The 17,151-nt window shown below is 52.8% G+C and overlaps 2 protein-coding genes across 4 annotated transcripts in view; both read left to right on the forward strand.

Annotated features, from left to right (window-relative positions):
- Window positions 1-89: 89 nt before the first annotated feature.
- NAIF1 (nuclear apoptosis inducing factor 1) lies at window positions 90-4,182 on the forward strand. The gene is made up of 2 exons (XM_051636315.1): window positions 90-805; window positions 1,449-4,182. Exons 1-2 carry the CDS (start codon window positions 310-312, stop codon window positions 1,910-1,912), a joined length of 960 nt encoding a protein of 319 aa, XP_051492275.1. The 5' UTR covers window positions 90-309; the 3' UTR covers window positions 1,913-4,182.
- A 6,169-nt stretch (window positions 4,183-10,351) lies between these two features.
- EEIG1 (estrogen-induced osteoclastogenesis regulator 1) overlaps window positions 10,352-17,151 on the forward strand; it is a 34,006-nt gene continuing 27,206 nt past the window's right edge. The window contains exons 1-2 of one of the 3 annotated variants that reach the window (XM_051636305.1): window positions 10,352-10,389; window positions 11,990-12,613. In XM_051636305.1, the coding sequence (XP_051492265.1) occupies window positions 12,468-12,613 (146 nt within the window). In that variant the 5' untranslated portion in view covers window positions 10,352-10,389; window positions 11,990-12,467. Of the gene's footprint in view, window positions 10,390-11,463; window positions 11,483-11,609; window positions 11,628-11,989; window positions 12,614-17,151 lie in introns of those variants that run through there. The other 2 variants (XM_051636304.1, XM_051636306.1) reach the window with 2 other exon arrangements.

Raw genomic sequence — 17,151 nt, forward strand, 5'->3', positions numbered from 1 at the left:
AGGCGGGACCTCGTCCTGACGGGCGGGCGGGCCGCCCAATCAGGCGCGGCGGGGAAGGGGGGGGGCGATTCTGGAAGCCATTACGCCAGCGCCGCAGCGCGGAGGCCGTTGCGCGGGGCTGGCTGCGTCGGTCGCGGTACGCAGTTTGCGTAGCGCCAGCGGGGCGGCGGGGGGAGCGGGGCGGGGCGGGACGGACCCCTCCGGGCCCTGAGGGGCCGCGGGGCTCCCCCCCTCCCCCCCCCGGTTGTCCCGGGCAGGCCTGGGGGGCCCCTCGGCCCTGCTGAGCGCCCCCCCCCCCCCCCCCCGGCCATGGCGGCGCCCCCGGCGCCCCCGGCCAAGAAGCGGAAGATGAACTTCTCGGAGCGGGAGGTGGAGATCATCGTGGAGGAGCTGGAGCGGGGCAAGCACCTCCTGGTGAACCACTTCAACGCGGGGGTGCCGCTGGCCGCCAAGGCCGCCGCCTGGCACGACATCCTGCGCCGCGTCAACGCCGTGGCCACCTGCCAGCGGGAGCTGCCCGAGGTCAAGAAGAAGTGGTCCGACCTCAAGACCGAGGTGCGGCGGAAGGTGGCCCAGGTCCGGGCTGCCATGGAAGCTCCCGAGACCAAGCCCTGCAGCGGGGCTGAGGGCGAGGAGCTGGCGGGCGCGGCCGCCGCCCCCGTCATCCTCACCCCCATGCAGCAGCGCATCTGCAACCTGCTGGGGGAGGCCACCATCATCAGCCTGCCCGGCGGGGACTGCGGGGCAGGGGTCGGGAGCGAGATACCCATCGCGGCATCAGCCACCACCGTCACCCTGACCCAGAGTGAGTGCCTGCCCCTGCTGAAGGTGCTCCGGGCTGGGTTTGGAGTTGGGCCCCCGACACCGGCCTGTGAGGGGAAGGCCCCTGCAAGAAGCAAGCCCTGCCTGCCCCGTCCGCCTCGGCAGTGCCGGTCCCTATGTGTCCTCCTGCCGCAGGGGGAGTGGCTGAGAGATTCTCACGTGCTGCAAGTCAGCTCTGATTGCTGGGCTGGGCCTTAGGAGCAAGGGAAGCCTGTGTTCTCTGCACCTTGGAGGTTGTTTGGTTCACCTTTCTGGGGTCAAAAGAAAGGGCTGATTTGCCATTTGGCCCCAAAGAGCATCTGTTCTTCTGACAAGTGCCATTCTGGCTCTGGTCTTTGCCCTTAGGTCACTTGGTTAATGCCACTGGGAAAGGTTGTTCTGAACTGGAGGTTGAGGAATGAATTTGTCTAGACAGATGAGGCATGCCCAGTTCCTTGAGATTGTACATTCTAGAAGGAAGCTTGAGTGAGGGTGGAGCAGCCTCGACTAGGCCATTTTGTGCATTGCAGCTCATTGTATGTTATCTCCCTGCACAGGCAGTATTCCTGAGGTACTCCCTGAATAGTCCTGCAGATAAAAATCCTATGGCAGCTGCTTCTGACCCCCTTTCTGTCCTTTGTTCCCAGTTCCTGCAGAGACGACCTACCACAGCCTGGAGGAGGGGGTGGTGGAGTACTGCACAACTGAAGCCCCCACCACAGTCACCACCGAAGCCCCCTTGGAGATGATGGCCCATCAGCACGAAGTGTCTGCCAAGCCCCAGGAGCTGAAGAGCCGCATTGCTCTGAACTCAGCCAAGCTCCTGCAGGAGCAGCGAGTCACCAACTTGCACGTGAAGGAGATTGCCCAGCACCTGGAGCAGCAGAACGACTTGCTCCAGATGATCAGACGCTCTCAGGAGGTGCAGGCCTGTGCCCAGGAGAGACAGGCACAAGCCATGGAAGGAACCCAGGCAGCCCTGAGTGCCCTCATCCAGGTCCTCCGCCCCATGATCAAGGACTTCCGGAGGTTTTTGCAAAGCAATACACCCAGTCCATCAGTCACTGCTGACCTCAGCCAGACAGAGCAGCAGGATGGCATGATCCAGTGAAAGGAACAGTGGTGGGATGTCTTTCTTGGGGAAGGACCTGCCCGTGGTGCTGGTGGGCACAGGGAGCGAGGGCTGCTGGCTCCTGTCAGTGTGAAGTGTCTTGCCTTGGAGTCTTGCTGAGCCTAAACACTTGGGGTTTTTTCTCTACTAATCTCATGCTAATCTGCCTTTTCAGACTCACCCTCCAGAGCTGTAGCAGGATGTGTAATAAGCCAGGAACTTAGCATTGGTTACTTTAATTCCTCAAACAACAGATGTATTGAAAAAAAAAAAGTTATTTTTTTATTTCTGTTTGGATAAAACTCTCTGACAGCTCCCTCTGAAGATCTAAAGCCTGTGACTGACTTCTGACACGGAGAGTCTCATGGTACCAAGTGCTGCAGCTGCCCAGGTACAGTTGCCATAAGCCAGAGTGCATGGCTGGGAATGCCTTTCTGCCTCCTGCTGAAAGCATTTACTGGAAACCTGGCACCAGACCTGCTCCAACCTTTTCTCTGCACCAAGAGTTATGGATCCTGCTCTTGGAGCTGGACATCCAGGCCACCCAGACCAGCAGCAAGCCTACATGCAGTTAAAATCCCACTCACATCCCCCAAGGATATAAATCAGGTTAAAAAAGTGCACCTCGTGCTCTGTCTCTGTGTGGTCATGAAACTTCTCTATAAACTTGGCAGATGGGATGAAAATTTCATGTCCTTGTTACCAGATCCTGCCCTGGGATACAGACCAGAAGCAACATTAACCTGTCTCAGCCCAGTTAATGCACAAGGGCCTGGATGAGTTTCACTCTGGTGTGAGAGGGGAAACTCCATCTCTGTCTCATCTGCATAGTTTGTCACCTCTTTGATACCTTGATCCATCCAAGCAGAGCTGGGCTGCAGAGCTCCAGCCTCCCAGCAATTCCCAGCATTTAGGGGTTTGTCAGCTGCTGATTTAATGGAGGGAATTTTGGTTGTGCTGGTGGGGGTTCTGTCCTTGTTAGGAGCTGGAAGCTCTTTGTTAGTCTGCTCCCTGCCTTCCAGTGGCCTGAAAAGTGGGTCTGAGGTTCACCTCACTATTTCCTTACCATTATACAGGGTAAAACAACATTTGCAGCCACTTTTTTCTCTATTAGGTGTTCAGGCTGCAGGGCTTGGTCCTGGGTGAGAGAGCTTCACTTCTCAGAATGGTGAATGTTGTGCTAACAGTCTTGCAGTAAATTCATGAACTTCTAGGTGGAAAGGTCCCCTTGTATGTACATGGAAGCAAACTTCAGAAAAAAAGGAAAAGAAGGAAGGATAACTCTTCTTCTCCATGTACTTTGCAGTGTGTATCACGTGTAACAGGCTTGTTGCTTGATTTTGAAATGGAACATTTTCAGAGCTGGTGTTTGCTTGTTGTTAAATCTCCTTCAGGGCTGAGACATGTGGAGCAACGACTGATATGGGGAGTGAATTTGCACAATCAAATTAAAGCTTTACCCAGCCTTTTATGGGGGGATGCTGATAAGGGACCCTGGTTAGAGCAGCAGGTAAAGAGGCTGCTGCTTCCTGTCTCTGGCCTTCACTCCTCTCCCATCTGAAAGCCTGATGGAGGAGAAAGAGACAGGGTGGCAAGAAGGGTTCAGCCCCTGGAGAACTGACCCTTTGGCATGGATACCCCTGCTCTGAGCCCGGGCAGCACCTGCTGTGTCTTCCCACCTTTTCCAACTTCCCGCCACAGGAGCAACACTCACCTGACTCTTCCTCTCAGACTTTGTGGAATCAAACCAACTGCTCAATTCAAATTTATTTTTAAAGTGAAAACTCTTGTCATATGTGTTGGTTTACCTCATTTGTGTAACTATCTCTACAAATATGAATTTTAATTAATTAAAACCCCGTTTTTGCTAAAGAAGCTGTTTCCATTCATCAACAGGCTCCAGGGCAAAAGGCAGTTCAGGGCCACGAGTTTGCAACACAGAATCCTCCCTGAGAAAAGGCTGTGAGCAGCCACGTGCCACGGCAGCTTTTTCTCATGTTCATCAACTTTGTGGCCTTTTATTTACATAATTATGGTCCTTCTTTCAAATCACAGCTTTTCCAGCCTTACCTTGGAGCACTGGCTCCTTCCCTGGCTACAACAGGTTGCTGAGCTCTATTCATCTCCCAGATTGAGCTGCCACAAGAGCCTAAAATGATGGCTGAAGTGCCAGCCTTTGGCTGTAAATTGCAGGGTGCATTTTTTTCAGTGACTAAGCACTTCAGCTGTGTTACTGTTTCAGAGGAATAAAGGTGTTGCCCTTGGAACCACCCATTTTTCCTGTCTTTTCAGGATAAATATAGAGCTTAGTCAAGCCAGCAGCATCCAGGTGCCAGTTCTGTCTACACATTTTTGTCTCATTAAACAAGATGGAGCAATATTTTAAATACAGGGTGAGCACTGTGAGGAGGGGCTTGGTTGTTGCTCATGACGAGGTCATCAAACATGGGGAGGGAGAGAGAAAAGTGTCCCTTAAAACCAGGAAAAACAGGTGAACAGGACACTGACAGGGTGAAGACATTCAGCTGAACAGGGAATGGGTGGCCAAGCAGAACAAAAGCTGGGGAATATCATAGAACCCAAATGTTTTGCGTGGGAAGGACCTTAAAGATCATCCAGTTCCAACCCCCCTGCATGGGCAGGGACACCTCCCACCAGCCCAGGTTGCTCCAAGCCCCATCCAACCTGCCCTTCAACACTGCCAGGGATGGGGCAGCCACAGCTTCCCTGGGCAACCTGGGCCAGGGTCTCACTACCCTCAGAGTGAAGAATTTCCTCCTCATGTCTCACCTCAATCTCCAGTTTTAATCCATTGCCCCTTGTCCTCTCCCTCCCTGCCCTTGTCCCAAGCCCCTCCCCAGCTTTCCTGGAGCCCCTTCAGGCACTGGAAGGTGCTCTAAGGTCTCCCTGGAGCCTTCTCTTCTCCAGGCTGAACACCCCAGCTCTCCCAGCCTGTCTCCAGAGCAGAGCTGCTCCAGCCCTCAGGTCATCTTCGTGGCCTCCTCCGGACTTGCTCCAGGAGCTCCATGTCCCTCTTATGTTGGGGGCTCCAGAACATCTACAGATACTCACTTGTGCTCCTCTACTGCTCTTTGTGTACCTGGAGATTGGCATTCAGCATCCACGGCAGGGAAGAGCCACGTGGGGCTGTTCTGCCACAAGGTGCCTCAGAGGTGAGGGTGAATGACTGGGCAAGTGGTGTCCTTGTACCCGTGGGAGGAAGAGAAGTTTGGTGGGGGAGTCTTGGTGGGTCAGAAGATGAACTTTGCAGTGATTAGATGCCGTGGCCAAGCTGCCAGCAGCACCACCAGCTGCCTCAGGAGCAAAACTCTGGCTGTGATGTGTGCAGGGCTTTCCAGGAGATGGCACTGCACAACGGAGCAAGACACAGGGATCCCGAGCTGCAGCCACCTACCACCCGCTGTCCAGCCCTGGCAGGTGACCCCAGAAGCAACCCTTGTCCTCCAGACCTTTGGTGATCCTGCTTGCTTCTCTCGCTGATGAATATTTTCAGAACTGAGAGCCCAGAGAAGAAGAAATTCAGTGGGCACAGCCCAGTGATGAGCACAGCAGCACCCCTCAAAAAAGTCAGGATGCCTGGGAATGCAGAGCAGGTCCCTCTGCCTCCCACAAACACAGGCAGAGGACACCAAGATATCAGGAGCTCATAGCTCTTTTTAGGGTGAGTTTGCTGCAGAACCAAACGGGCAGGCACAAATAATAATAAAAAAAAAACAAACCACACAAATTATTTCATTATAAGCACAGGGGCAGGTTCTATGATTTTTAGAAGACACTTAAAGATGTCAGTATCCCACGGATCCTGTTTGCTGCCACAGCTACACTGCAGTTCTGGGAGTGGATCCCCACCAAGGGACAGGAGGATACCACCTGTGTGCTCACCCAAATCACCTCCTCCATGGTTTCAGTTCTTCAAGCCTGCTTTGGCAAAGCATTCTTCACAGGTTTTGTGGGGGGCTTTTTTCCTGTTACCATCTGAGGTTAGTGCCAGCAGGTACTGCCAGCACAAGTGAGGCCTGTTCAGTAGGAGAATGGAAGCACTGAAGACTCTTTATCTTTCTTGAAGGCATCTGACAAGAAGTTTCACACAAATCATGGGCACAGCTTCCAGGCTGTGTTTTGGGAGCAGGAATGAAGCTCACGTTGCCTGCAAGCTGGGCTCACCAGCCCTGGGGTCCTAGCCCTGTGAGGGGATTAACCACACGCAGGAGCTCAGCCCCAGCAGGGACAGTTTCAGTTGCCTCTGCTGGGGCTGGGATCCCAAAATAGAGGCTGTCCTGTCAAGTGGAAACCACAGAGGTACAGGCAGTTGTTTCTGCTTCGTTGGAGGCAACAGCAGCAGTTGTGTGGCTGCAGCCAGAAACACGGAGCCCGTGGGAGAGCCCAGGGCCAGCAAGGCTCTTGTCCCAGAGATCTAAAGGTGATACACACAGGATAACCCTTAATAAACACAATGAGCCTCCAGGCAAAGCGGGCTCCAGTCTGCAGATTTTGGAAGGGACAAACCAGCTCCCACTGATAGGCCTCCCAGAGAGAAGCAGAGAGTCCTGCTGCACATTCCCAGGACACACACTGGAGCAGATATGGAAACCAGTAAACAAAAAAAGCCAGGCAGCTGGATTTTCAGGTCTGGCCACATGTCTGGGGAAAGGAATCCACCAGCTCCAGATTCCTCTGCTCCCTTTTTCTCTTTCCATAACAGGATCCCTTGTCCTGGCAGGCCAGAAACCCACCTGCATCCTTTGCAATTCCAACAGGAAACCCCAGCCTGGCACAGTAGGTGAAGCAGTTCTGGCCTTTATGATGGTGAGTTGGGTTAAATATTAAACTAGTGAAAAACACAAGCAGATCAAAGTGGAACACTCAGCCTGTTATTAAATCAAGCTGAGAAGACACAAGCTTGGCATAACTCCATCCCATAGGATAATCCTCTGTCATGGGGATAGGTAACCATTCCCCTCACAGGGTTCCCAGCTCCCGTTGGGGTGCATTGCAGCACCAAGATCACCTTGGCAGAGCAAAGCACCATGTGATAATCCCTTCTTTTTGGATGAGAGGATGAAAGCTCATCACAGCCCTTACAGCAGAGGTTACAGGTGGAACAGCAGAGCCAGTGTTGTGCTGACACTGTTGCAGCAACGTGTATCATTTAAGTTTTCAAACTTTATAATCATTTTGCTGCTGGGACAAACGGATTAGCCTGGTGATGTTTTCCAGAGGAAGATGCTGATGACATAGTGGGATGATTTGCTGGTGTATCTGGGATTTCCACGAGATAAGAGATAGGATTTGATGGCTCACCAAATGCATTACAGAATCCATCTCGCTTCACCTCATTGAGTTTTGTCCCTTCTGGATTTATCTTGCCTTGTTTCTTCCCTGCTGCTTTATTGACCTTCCTTGACTTTCCTTTCCCCTCCTTTCCCTTCCTTGCCCTTGCTTTCCCTTCCTTTCCCCTCCTTGCCCCTCCCTTCCCTTCCTTTCCCCTCCTTGCCCATTCTTGCCCCTCCTTTCCCTTAGACATGAGGAGGAAATTCTTCACTCTGAGGGTGATGAGACTGGCCCAGGTTGCCCAGGGAAGCTGTGGCTGCCCCATCCCTGGCAGTGTTGAAGGGCAGGTTGGATGGGGCTTGGAGCAGCCTGGGCTGCTGGGAGGTGTCCCTGCCCATGCAGGGGGTTGGATCTAGATGATCTTTAAAGTCCTTTCCAACCCAAACCATTCTACGATTCTACAATATCAGTCCTTAAAGGTGAAGAGGAAAAGAGGCAAGAGAAGCCACCTTGTTCCTGCTCACTCGCAGGAGAGCGGAGCAGAGAGATCCCAGCCCCTGGCTGGCAGGACACAGCTCCAGTGGCAGCAGAGGTGAGGCCCAGACTTTGCAGCAGAGCCCAGACTGATAAATGGTCCCAACTGATAAGGCAAGGCCCTGAGCCAGCAGAAGTTGAGGAAGTGAGGGCAGCACAGGGGAGCGGCGTCGGGAAAGTCAGATGGGGAGAGCATGGGGCGGGGATGTGGCTGAGGGTCACAGGGCAGAGGTGAGGTGGGCACGGCCAAGGGCAGAGCAGAGAAATGAGCAGCATCTGAGAATGGGGTGAGGAGAATCCATACACACCAGAACACCCTGATCACACACACAGCCCCCCTGTTGAGCAGCTTTGGTCTGGATTGGAAGATGCAGTCCATCCGGCAGGACCACGGGCGGATGGAGATGCCACATCCCCTCCGTGGTGCCTCTGAGACCACCCTGAGACCAGCAGAGCACACCTGTGCAGGAGCACTGCCCCTCTGAAAACTGTGAATTTGGCCAGAAACAATTATGCAGCATAAACACAGAAAAAATCAACAGGGCGAATTTTGAACTAATAGAGATTTAATCTCTAAGTCATGAGACTGGGTTTGTTAGGAAAATATACATCCCCCTGAGAATCCAGCTATGGTTGCTATATTACACCCTCCTCAGCAGCTCACTGGGCATTTTTCCAAATCCATTTATTTTTAACATCAGTCACATTATTCAATTAAACACTATAACAACACTGAGGTTTTCAAAAGATGTTTCTGATAAAAAGTGCAGAGTCAATATGCGTGAGAACAGCAAGGATTAAAATCTCTGTAAACTGTAGCGTTCGGGGCTGTTGCTATAAACAGGAGAAGCCCAAGGAGGAGGTTATTTATCAGAGTGAATCACACCAGATAACACAAGGCCTCCTCCCACACCACAAACAGCCAGGGTGTTTGTCCTTTACCTACTAATGGAAGGGAAAGATCAACACGTCTTGTTAGCGGGACGCTCAGGGAATAAGTGTCAGGGACTGGGGCTGGTTGATTCTTCAGATGTTTCCAGCATCCAAGCATCCCAGTTTGGCAAACATTCAGTATTGAGCAGGCCAATAAACTGAGAAACAGAAAGGAAAAATGCCCAGCCCGTCCCTAGTGATGTTTTAAGGCCTCGAAAACACCAGGTATCCATTGGCAGAACAGTTCAAGCCCTAAGTTTAAAAGCAGCCTCCACAAACCCTGCTGTATGGGCAGACTGGTTTCTCCTGCAATGATTTCACTGCACCAATATCAAATGCTTCCCCAGTGTGGATCTGCTTACCCTGCTAAGCAAGAATCATAACAACACATGCAGCTTCACCCAGTTTTTAACTTTTACCCAAGTAAGTTGCCACATACTTTTCCTGCCTGATTTATTTTTTTTTTTTAAGACTCACACTGTGGCAGACTTATTTGATAGCTCTGATGTTGTCTGTGTAGATGGCAAAGATTAAAGGCAAGGAGTCTGGGCATCAAAGCCTGGCAAGGCAGCAAGGACTCCCAGGCTTTCATCCAAGCTTTGCCAGACATGCAAATCAGCCTTGGGAAAAGTCCCGCTCATATGAGCCTCAACTTCTCCGCCACAGAGACTCTTCAGCACATCCCTAACTTAAAAAAAAATAAAATAAAATAAATAGGCAAATCATGCTGATGATTGCAGGCTCCTTCAGGACAAGGAGAGACATTTTGTTGTGCTGGCCCGTCAAGGATGGGATCCTGCCCAACCAGGGCTGCCGGCCCCACGGCGCAGGCAGCAGCACAGAACGACGGGAGGGAGCCATTTTGATTATGATGTATCGAACCGGTTGCCACATCCCACTCGGGCAGGCTGAGCCGCCAGCCCCGGCGGGTGCCGCGGGGGCACGGCCAGCCCGGGCCCTGCCGCCCGGCCCGGGCCCTGCCGCCCGGCCCGACCGCTCCGGGGCAGCCCGGGATGGGGCGGCCGCTCGGGGAACGGGTCACCTGCAGCTGCCCCGGGACACGGGCAGGGCAGGCGGTCCCGCGTGCCCAGGGCCGGTGCTGCAGAGGCCGCGCGGAGCCTGTCAGAGCTGCCGCTCCCGCCCCTCCGGGACACCGCGCCTGCAGGCGGCCGGGCCCGCCAGCCCCGCTCAGCGGGGAGCTGCTCAGCCCGCGGATGATCTCTGGGACATCCCGGGGGCCGCGGGAAGGCCCGGCAGCCCCCTCCGCCCGGCAGCCCCCTCCGCCCGCCGGGCCCGGCCGCGCTCCCGCCACCTCCCCCCTCAGGTAACCGAGCGACCGCGGCGCCCCCGCTTCCCGCCCGCCCCCTCAGCGGGGATGAGGGGGGGAGGGCGGGACTTATCCAAACCGACAGCCCGAACCTCCAATCGCCGTGCTGCTTTCCCCGCCTCTGGCAGGAACAACCAATCACAACCTCGCTCCCCTGGCCCGCCCCCTCGCCGCTTGCCCAATCGGACGGCGGCGTTCCCGTGCTCCCTTCCTCCCCCCCGCAGGGTCGGGCGCTGCTCCCGGAGCGCGGCGCTGCCGGGGCTGGCGGGGCGGCCGGAGCGGCCGGGGCTGGCGGAGGCGGCTGTGGCGGGGAGCAGCGGTGGCCGCGGGGCCGAGCGGGGAGAGGGGCAGGAGGGGTTGAGCGGGGACCGGCACCAGCAGCGGGCTGCAGGTCGGTAGAGGGGACCGGGAAGCGGGTTGAGACCTCCCAAACGTCGGCTTGTTATTCTGGGGGCTGGGAGAGAGGCTGAGACCTGGCTGCAGCTCGGTGCATGGGCTGGGAGGGGGGCTGAGACCTGGCTGCAGCTCGGTGCATGGGCTGGGAGGGGGGCTGAGACCTGGCTGCAGCTCGGTGCATGGGCTGGGAGGGAGGCTGAGACCTGGCTGCAGCTCGGTGCATGGGCTGGGAGGGGGGCTGAGACCTGGCTGCAGCTCGGTGCATGGGCTGGGAGGGGGGCTGAGACCTGGCTGCAGCTCGGTGCATGGGCTGGGAGGGGGGCTGAGACCTGGCTGCAGCTCGGTGCATGGGCTGGGAGGGGGCTGAGACCTGGCTGCAGCTCGGTGCATGGGCTGGGAGGGGGGCTGAGACCTGGCTGCAGCTCGGTGCACAGTTGGCGGGTCCAGAGCTGGGCTGCAACCCAGCCACAGACCAGTGCGTGGCCCTTGGGTTTGGGAAAGGGACTGAGAGCTGGCTGCAGCTCACTCTGTGGTTCACAGGGCTGGGAGGCAGGCTGAGACCTGGCCACCCTTCAGTGCATGGCTCAGAAAGCGAGCTGAGACCTGACCACAGCTTAGTGCGTGGCCCAGGGGATGGGCTGCGACCTCACTGCAGCCTGGTCCGCGGGACCCAGAGGTGGGCTGAGACCTGTCCACGTCTCACTGCACAGTCCAAGGGGCCAGAAGGCAGGCTGAGACCTTGCTGCAGCTCGGAGCAGAGGGGTCAGGAATGGCTCATCCAGGGGGCTGGTGATGCGGAGCAGTCACCCATCTGCCCCCTGGCTCTGCCCCGGGGCAGCTGCAGGAGGTTCCCAGGCAGGAGAGGGGCTTTAACCACACACCCGTGCAGGCAGCGGGAGCTTTGCCCTGCGCTGGTTTGCAGTCATTAATTCTGTGTATTGCTGAGGATTGTTTACTGCCTGGTGTTCACAACCTCGTCCCTTTTGGATGCTAATCAGCTCTTGGGCTCCCTGGCTGAGGTGTTGCGTGAACGTGTCATGCAGGGACCATCTCCAGCCCCAAAACTGGACGGTGCAGGGCACGGCTTGGTGAGGACCTGCTGCTGGGGGAAGGCAGCCTGCTTGGTGGGCCTGGCTGTTGGGCAGCCAGATGACCTGATTTGGTTGTTATGCCGTGTAATCTGGAGCAGACTGCCTTCCTCCCCCTGCTGCTTTCTCCATTTATGAGATACAGGTGCTAACACTTAGGGCTGGTTGGAAAAACAGAGAAGAAACAGATTTTTGCGTTTCTGGAGTCAGCTTTGCTTGCTCTTTTTAGATGGGTCTTGCTCTGTAAACTGCTTCTAAATGTGATGGGCGAAAATAGAGCTTTTATTAGCTGCTTTGCAAAACAGAAATTACAAGGGGGGTTGGCAACAGTGAAGCTTGCTCCGGGCAAAAAGGGGAAAGAGGATGTTTGGGCTGGGCTAATTGAGGCCGTACCTCTGAGACTGGTATGAGCCTGGACTGAATATTACCCATCCAAACAGGTTTTATAGGAGGAGGAGGAGGAGCCCAAGACTGCCTGGGACTAATTTACTCATTTCCCTCCCAAAGGTTGACCTGGAGACCTGTAGCAAGGAGTTTCACAAGAGGAGGAGACAGAAACTGGAAGCTCTCTGAATGTGCTGCCCGCAGTCTTAAGGCTTCTTCATCCCCTCAAGATGCCTTCCCAGGAGAGCTGCTTTCTGAAGACGGAGCACTACAGCCTCTAACTGGGACAGCTCCTGCTGGTCTGGAGCTGAGACCGACTTCTCGCCTTTCCTTTTCCCTTGGAGATGTTGCAGAGATTCGATCTGACCTCATCCTCCTCACCTGAAGCTGCCGCGGCGATGATCCCACAGCCAGATCCCACCACCAAAGACAAGAGAATTGTGCGTTTGAAGCTGGGCCATCGTTGTAACTGACTTGGAATTTACTCCCTGCTTGTGTTCCTGGAACGGGTGCCGTTCCTCTGCTTGTCTCTGTGTGTGTTTTGAGCCACTCCTCCCTGATCCTGTTTGGAATTCCTGGGCTTTCCACGCTGAATTTGCCCATGGCTTTCCTGATGAAGAAGAAGAAATTCAAATTTCAGACGAGCTTCACTCTAGAAGAGCTGACTGCTGTCCCCTTTGTGAACGGGGTTCTGTTCTGCAAAATCAGGCTGCTAGATGGAGGAGACTTTGCTAGCTTATCTACCAGGTAAGAAGCTGCTTTCAGACGTACATCCTGGCTGTGCTGCTTTCCCTGGTTATTCACTTGAGTGGTTTAAGCATATGGCTACCACTTGCCTACCCCTTGATGGGATTTTAATAGTTCTGTTGTAGGGCCCCACATGCCACATCATTCCACAGAGCAGGGGAAGAATATAACTGGAGAGCTCTGAACCTGGTTGGTGTTGGATGATCAGAGCTGGGTTGAATTTTTCAGAGGCATGTGGAGAGGAAGCAGGAGGTTGCTCCCCTGAAAAGGTCTGGGGTTTGTGTATGAAATCCTCTTTCTTCCCCAAGTTCTCACACACTTTCAGACTCTAGGCCATATTGCTTTCATGTCTGACTTGAAACTCAGCTCTGCAGAACACTGTGTCTAAGCAAATCAACCCTTCCCAACTTTGTTCTCTCCTTTGGCTTCCAGATTACTGTTCTTGGTAAGAGTGGAAGTAGCTTACTTTGCATTGCAAATTGCTGTGCAAGGGAAAACTGCTGCCTGGAGTCAAAGTTGTCAGTGTTCAAGACACAGTTTATCTCCTTGAACTGATGCCATTCCAGCTCCCAAGTTCATAGCTGCAGTATTTTCTTTTTAATGTGGCCCATCATATTGGGATCATTTTGCTGCATATAAGGTGGACATAATGGTGGTTCTGCCACCGTGTGTTGGCATTTCTCTGGCTCTTTCAGGCAGGTCTGTACCCACTCCTGCTACTAATTGCTAATAAAAACTTGCTTTGTTTCCAGCTATGCAGAGATTATCACCCGCACTATGCAAACGTGAATTCCGTAACAGCCCAGACTTGCTTTCTTTCTGCCTCAAGATGAGAAGGAAGCCTTTCCTGGCTTTCAAAACTTGTTTTTTTTGCTTTCCTGAGTTGACTGCTCAGTTTTAAAGATACAGGATTAGTTTGTGTTAGCTGTTAGCTGCCTTATCCCACAGCTAAAGCCTGGTTTGGTCGGTTTTCCTCTTTGTGGTGTTGCACACTGAGCTTTCTCATTTCAGGAGAGGATATTTTGTTGGTCAAGCATAAAACATTTCTGTCTTGTAAATAGAAGGGGTAGGGCATTGCTCAAAGCTTGGTTTTTCTTCCCGAGGCAAGGTGCAACCTCACTGAAGTATGTGGAAGCCGTGGGCGTGGAACACCTCCAAAAATGGACTTTGAGTTAATTTCTCTTTTGAAGAAAATCTATCAAAAGAGCTTTTCCTCACTGTTCTCCCCTGAGGCTAGATCCTTGGGTTTGGTGGAAGCAGCTTATCTAAGGAATTCATACAGTATGTGAACTTGGAAAGAAATTAACCCCTCGGCTTCCTGGAGTCCAAATAAAATGAGTTGAGCTGGAGGGTGTCTCAGGAATAGCCCCTGCTGAGAAATGTCTCCCTCTCCTTGTCATCCCCAAAAAGCAGCTTCTAGGAGCTGCCAGCAGGGCTTGCTGATGCTGCCAGCTGCTGGGGTTGTGTTGGGTTGTTTTCTGAGCTGGCTGGGGTTCAGCAGTTTGCTCACTGTGGTGTGTTGCAGATGTGTTCCAGCAGCCAAATCATCTGTAATTTAAACCAAACACATACATGACTCTCCGCCGGCTCGGTGTGCTTAGAAAGGAGCAGAGGGGAAGTGGGCTGTTGGGTTTGCTGCCTTTCCCCTAACCTGTTTGTACCCTAACTGAAAGCACATGGAAACCCGTTGCTGCTTGAAAAGTTACAGGTCTCGGTGGTATTGAGTCATTTGACCTTTTCCAAATATTTTCCCCTGTTGCAGACAGAAAAACTTCAGGAGGGATGAATTTCCAGGAGTGGTGAGAAGAGTTACCGTGTGCAGAGGCTCCCAGATCTTGCCTTAACTCTTCTGCTCTGCCCTCTCCTCTAGTCATTTCCATGACCTTTTTTGATACTCCTTGGATCTGGGGAAAGATTAAAGGGAAGCAGACGGTGGGTCTCTAGTGTTACTTAGGATCTGTGATTGTTCCTCTGAAATTAGCTGCTTCTAAGAATGGCTGTGTTAGGATTGTGGTGTCTGTCAGGTCATCTTGTGAGAGCTGCTTGTGTAAAAAAGTCTGGTGTTTGCTCTGCAATCGATTTGGGCTTCGTCTGCAGTCCATGGCAGTAGGAGGTTTGCAGCTCTGATCCAGCAGACTAGGAGCTCTTTCTGCCCATGAGTTTTTAGAAAATTGATCTGAACAATGTGCCCCGCGTTGTTTGGAGTCTGTAAACAGCAGGGGGTGGGAAGTAGGTGTAGGAACCCTTCACAGGATGTGTGAAATCAGCTTTCTTTTTTCTCCATTAAGTGACCTATGATGTGGAAAGAAGAAGATAAGAATCTCCAGAGGTGGATTTTTCATGTTATTTACAACAGACTCACTGGGCAGCTTGTGCAGGTCTGTGGAGAGAGGTGGGGGTGTGATACATCCAGTGAGTTGCTGGGTGGCACCGGGTCACAGTGACCTGTGAGTAGGGCAGAGGTGGGAGGCTGTGCTGCCAGCACCCGTCACCTGTCCCAGTCCCAAGTCCACTCCAGTCTGGGTTGCAGGTACTCCCACAGCTTGGTGGGTCTGGTGGGCACTCCCAGGGCTGGGACCCCCCTCCCAAGCTGTGAACCACTCATACCACCTCTGCCCAGGCAGGGGCAAAGCAACCTGGCTGGAGGGGCATCTGTCTGAAATCCTTGAAGACTTAACACTCTTAGGAATTCAAGGCACTCTGGAAAAGGTCCAGGGGATCTGCTTCTCTTGGATTTTCTGGTTTGTTGGTGGGTTTTTTTGTCTTGCAGGCAGGTACCCTTTTTTCCACAGGTTTGGCATTAAGCCATGGATGTTTTTGTGACTGAAGTTGTAGCTGTAAATTTCTTTTTGCTGGTTCCTTCCCCTCCCTTTGTAAAGTCTCTGACAGGGCTTCTGAGGATTAGACTCACCCGTTTCAGTTTACAGTGCTCTGTGTGAAAAGCATCTATTGTCTGTGTGTTTATCACCCTCCTGTTGGATTACAGAAGTTTGTCCTTTGAAAATACATCCCAGCCAGGTGTAGGCCAGGCAGGTGCTGTGTTTTCCTGTGGAGAAGTACCAGTGTATTCCTTGAATAGCATTAATTTGGATACTTTAAATAGCACAATTGCCAGTGAATTCAGTTGCCTCCCAAGTATTTTTAAAAATAGCAGGCAGAGCAGTAGGAATGTATTCATGGCAACCGTTTGTGTGAAGCAGATGGGCTGCTGCATTTTGTACCAACCAGTTTGAAGCTTTTTGGGGGCGTGTGTGAGTGTCTTTGTTCCTAGAGAGATGATAAGCTCATCGGGAGACTTTGGATCTGTGGATCAGCACAGGCAGGAGCCTGGATGTCCAAATGAGTGCCTAAAGCTACAGCCTGATGCAGTATGTACCTGTACATCTTTGGTTATCACAGAAGAGGAAGAGTTGATTAAATTCACACACCCCCCTGCTTACAGTGTCAGTTGGTGTGGAGTGACAGCCAGATGCTCTTCTCGGTGCCGATGGATTCCTGGCTGCGTGTTGGCAGCGAGCACTGCCAGTGCGTGATGGGAAGGAAGTGGAGAGCCAGGTGTTATCCTGACACTTCATCCTATGTTGTTCTGTTAGTGTGCCAACAGTTTCACTCTGTTATTTCTGGATTTGAAGGAGGGAATTGTTCTCTGAAAGCCCCTGGCTGACACTCGAGGAAAGACTGTTTTGCATGAGTCGAGCAACTCTGAGGGCACTTCCCTACCTTCCCTATAGCCTTCTGAAGGCACCTCAGACTGCATTTCCTTTGAGACCATGCTTTTCCAAGCTCGTGCAGCATTTCTGCTTGGTTTTCTGATCCTGGCACTTTTGCATAAGTTGGAACCAAAGAACACAGCCTTCTGCAGCACAGCAGCTGTTTGCACGCAAGCTCGACCTGGGAAGAGCTGACCCGGTTAGGGTGGTCCAGCCTCAAAGTATTTTGGTGCTGTAAGACTGAACTGAGAATATTCTTAGCCTTGGGATTTATTTTTTATGGAGTAAGAGTGAAAGGCCACTTCCTGCACTGCACTTTGTGTGTGTGTGTGTAAAGCTGCATCCAGAAAGCCAAAGGAAATGCTGATATTTGGGGAGCCACCTCATATGATAGCTCCCTGTGGACTGAAGTCAGCTGTTGTGCAAGTGTGGCTCTGTCATCCTGATGTACGGACCTGAAGTTGCTTGCTTTCCTCAGCTGGTGGGAGGCAAAGCATTACTATGTCTTAGTGGTATACAAAACTTTTTCACTTCTGTAGGACATACGTAATGGGGGAGAAGCTTTGCCCTGGTAACACGTGGCTGGTGTTCTAGGTTCAGAAACCTTTGTGAAACGAGCTGCAAGTCATCCCACCTCTGAAATGCAACTGTGTTTCAGTAGTGAAAGTCAGAAATCAAATAATTCACTCTCCTTACGTAAATAGTCACTGGGCCTGATGTTACAGGGTCTTTCAAGTTCACCATGTTTGGCTCTTTCAGACTAGAAAATCTTTAACTGTTTGGTTAGTCAAGGCTAAAGGACTGATCCAGCCCAGTTGAGATCTACAT

This window comes from Apus apus, chromosome 19 (assembly GCF_020740795.1).
Source record: "Apus apus isolate bApuApu2 chromosome 19, bApuApu2.pri.cur, whole genome shotgun sequence".
Taxonomy (NCBI): Eukaryota; Metazoa; Chordata; class Aves; order Apodiformes; family Apodidae; genus Apus; species Apus apus.

Coding starts and splice junctions, on each gene's coding strand:
- NAIF1 (XM_051636315.1), top strand. CDS start 310: ATGGCGGCGCCCCCGGCGCCCCCGGCCAAGAAGCGGAAGATGAACTTC. Junction 806..1,448: donor CACCGTCACCCTGACCCAGA/GTGAGTGCCTGC, acceptor CTTTGTTCCCAG/TTCCTGCAGAGACGACCTAC.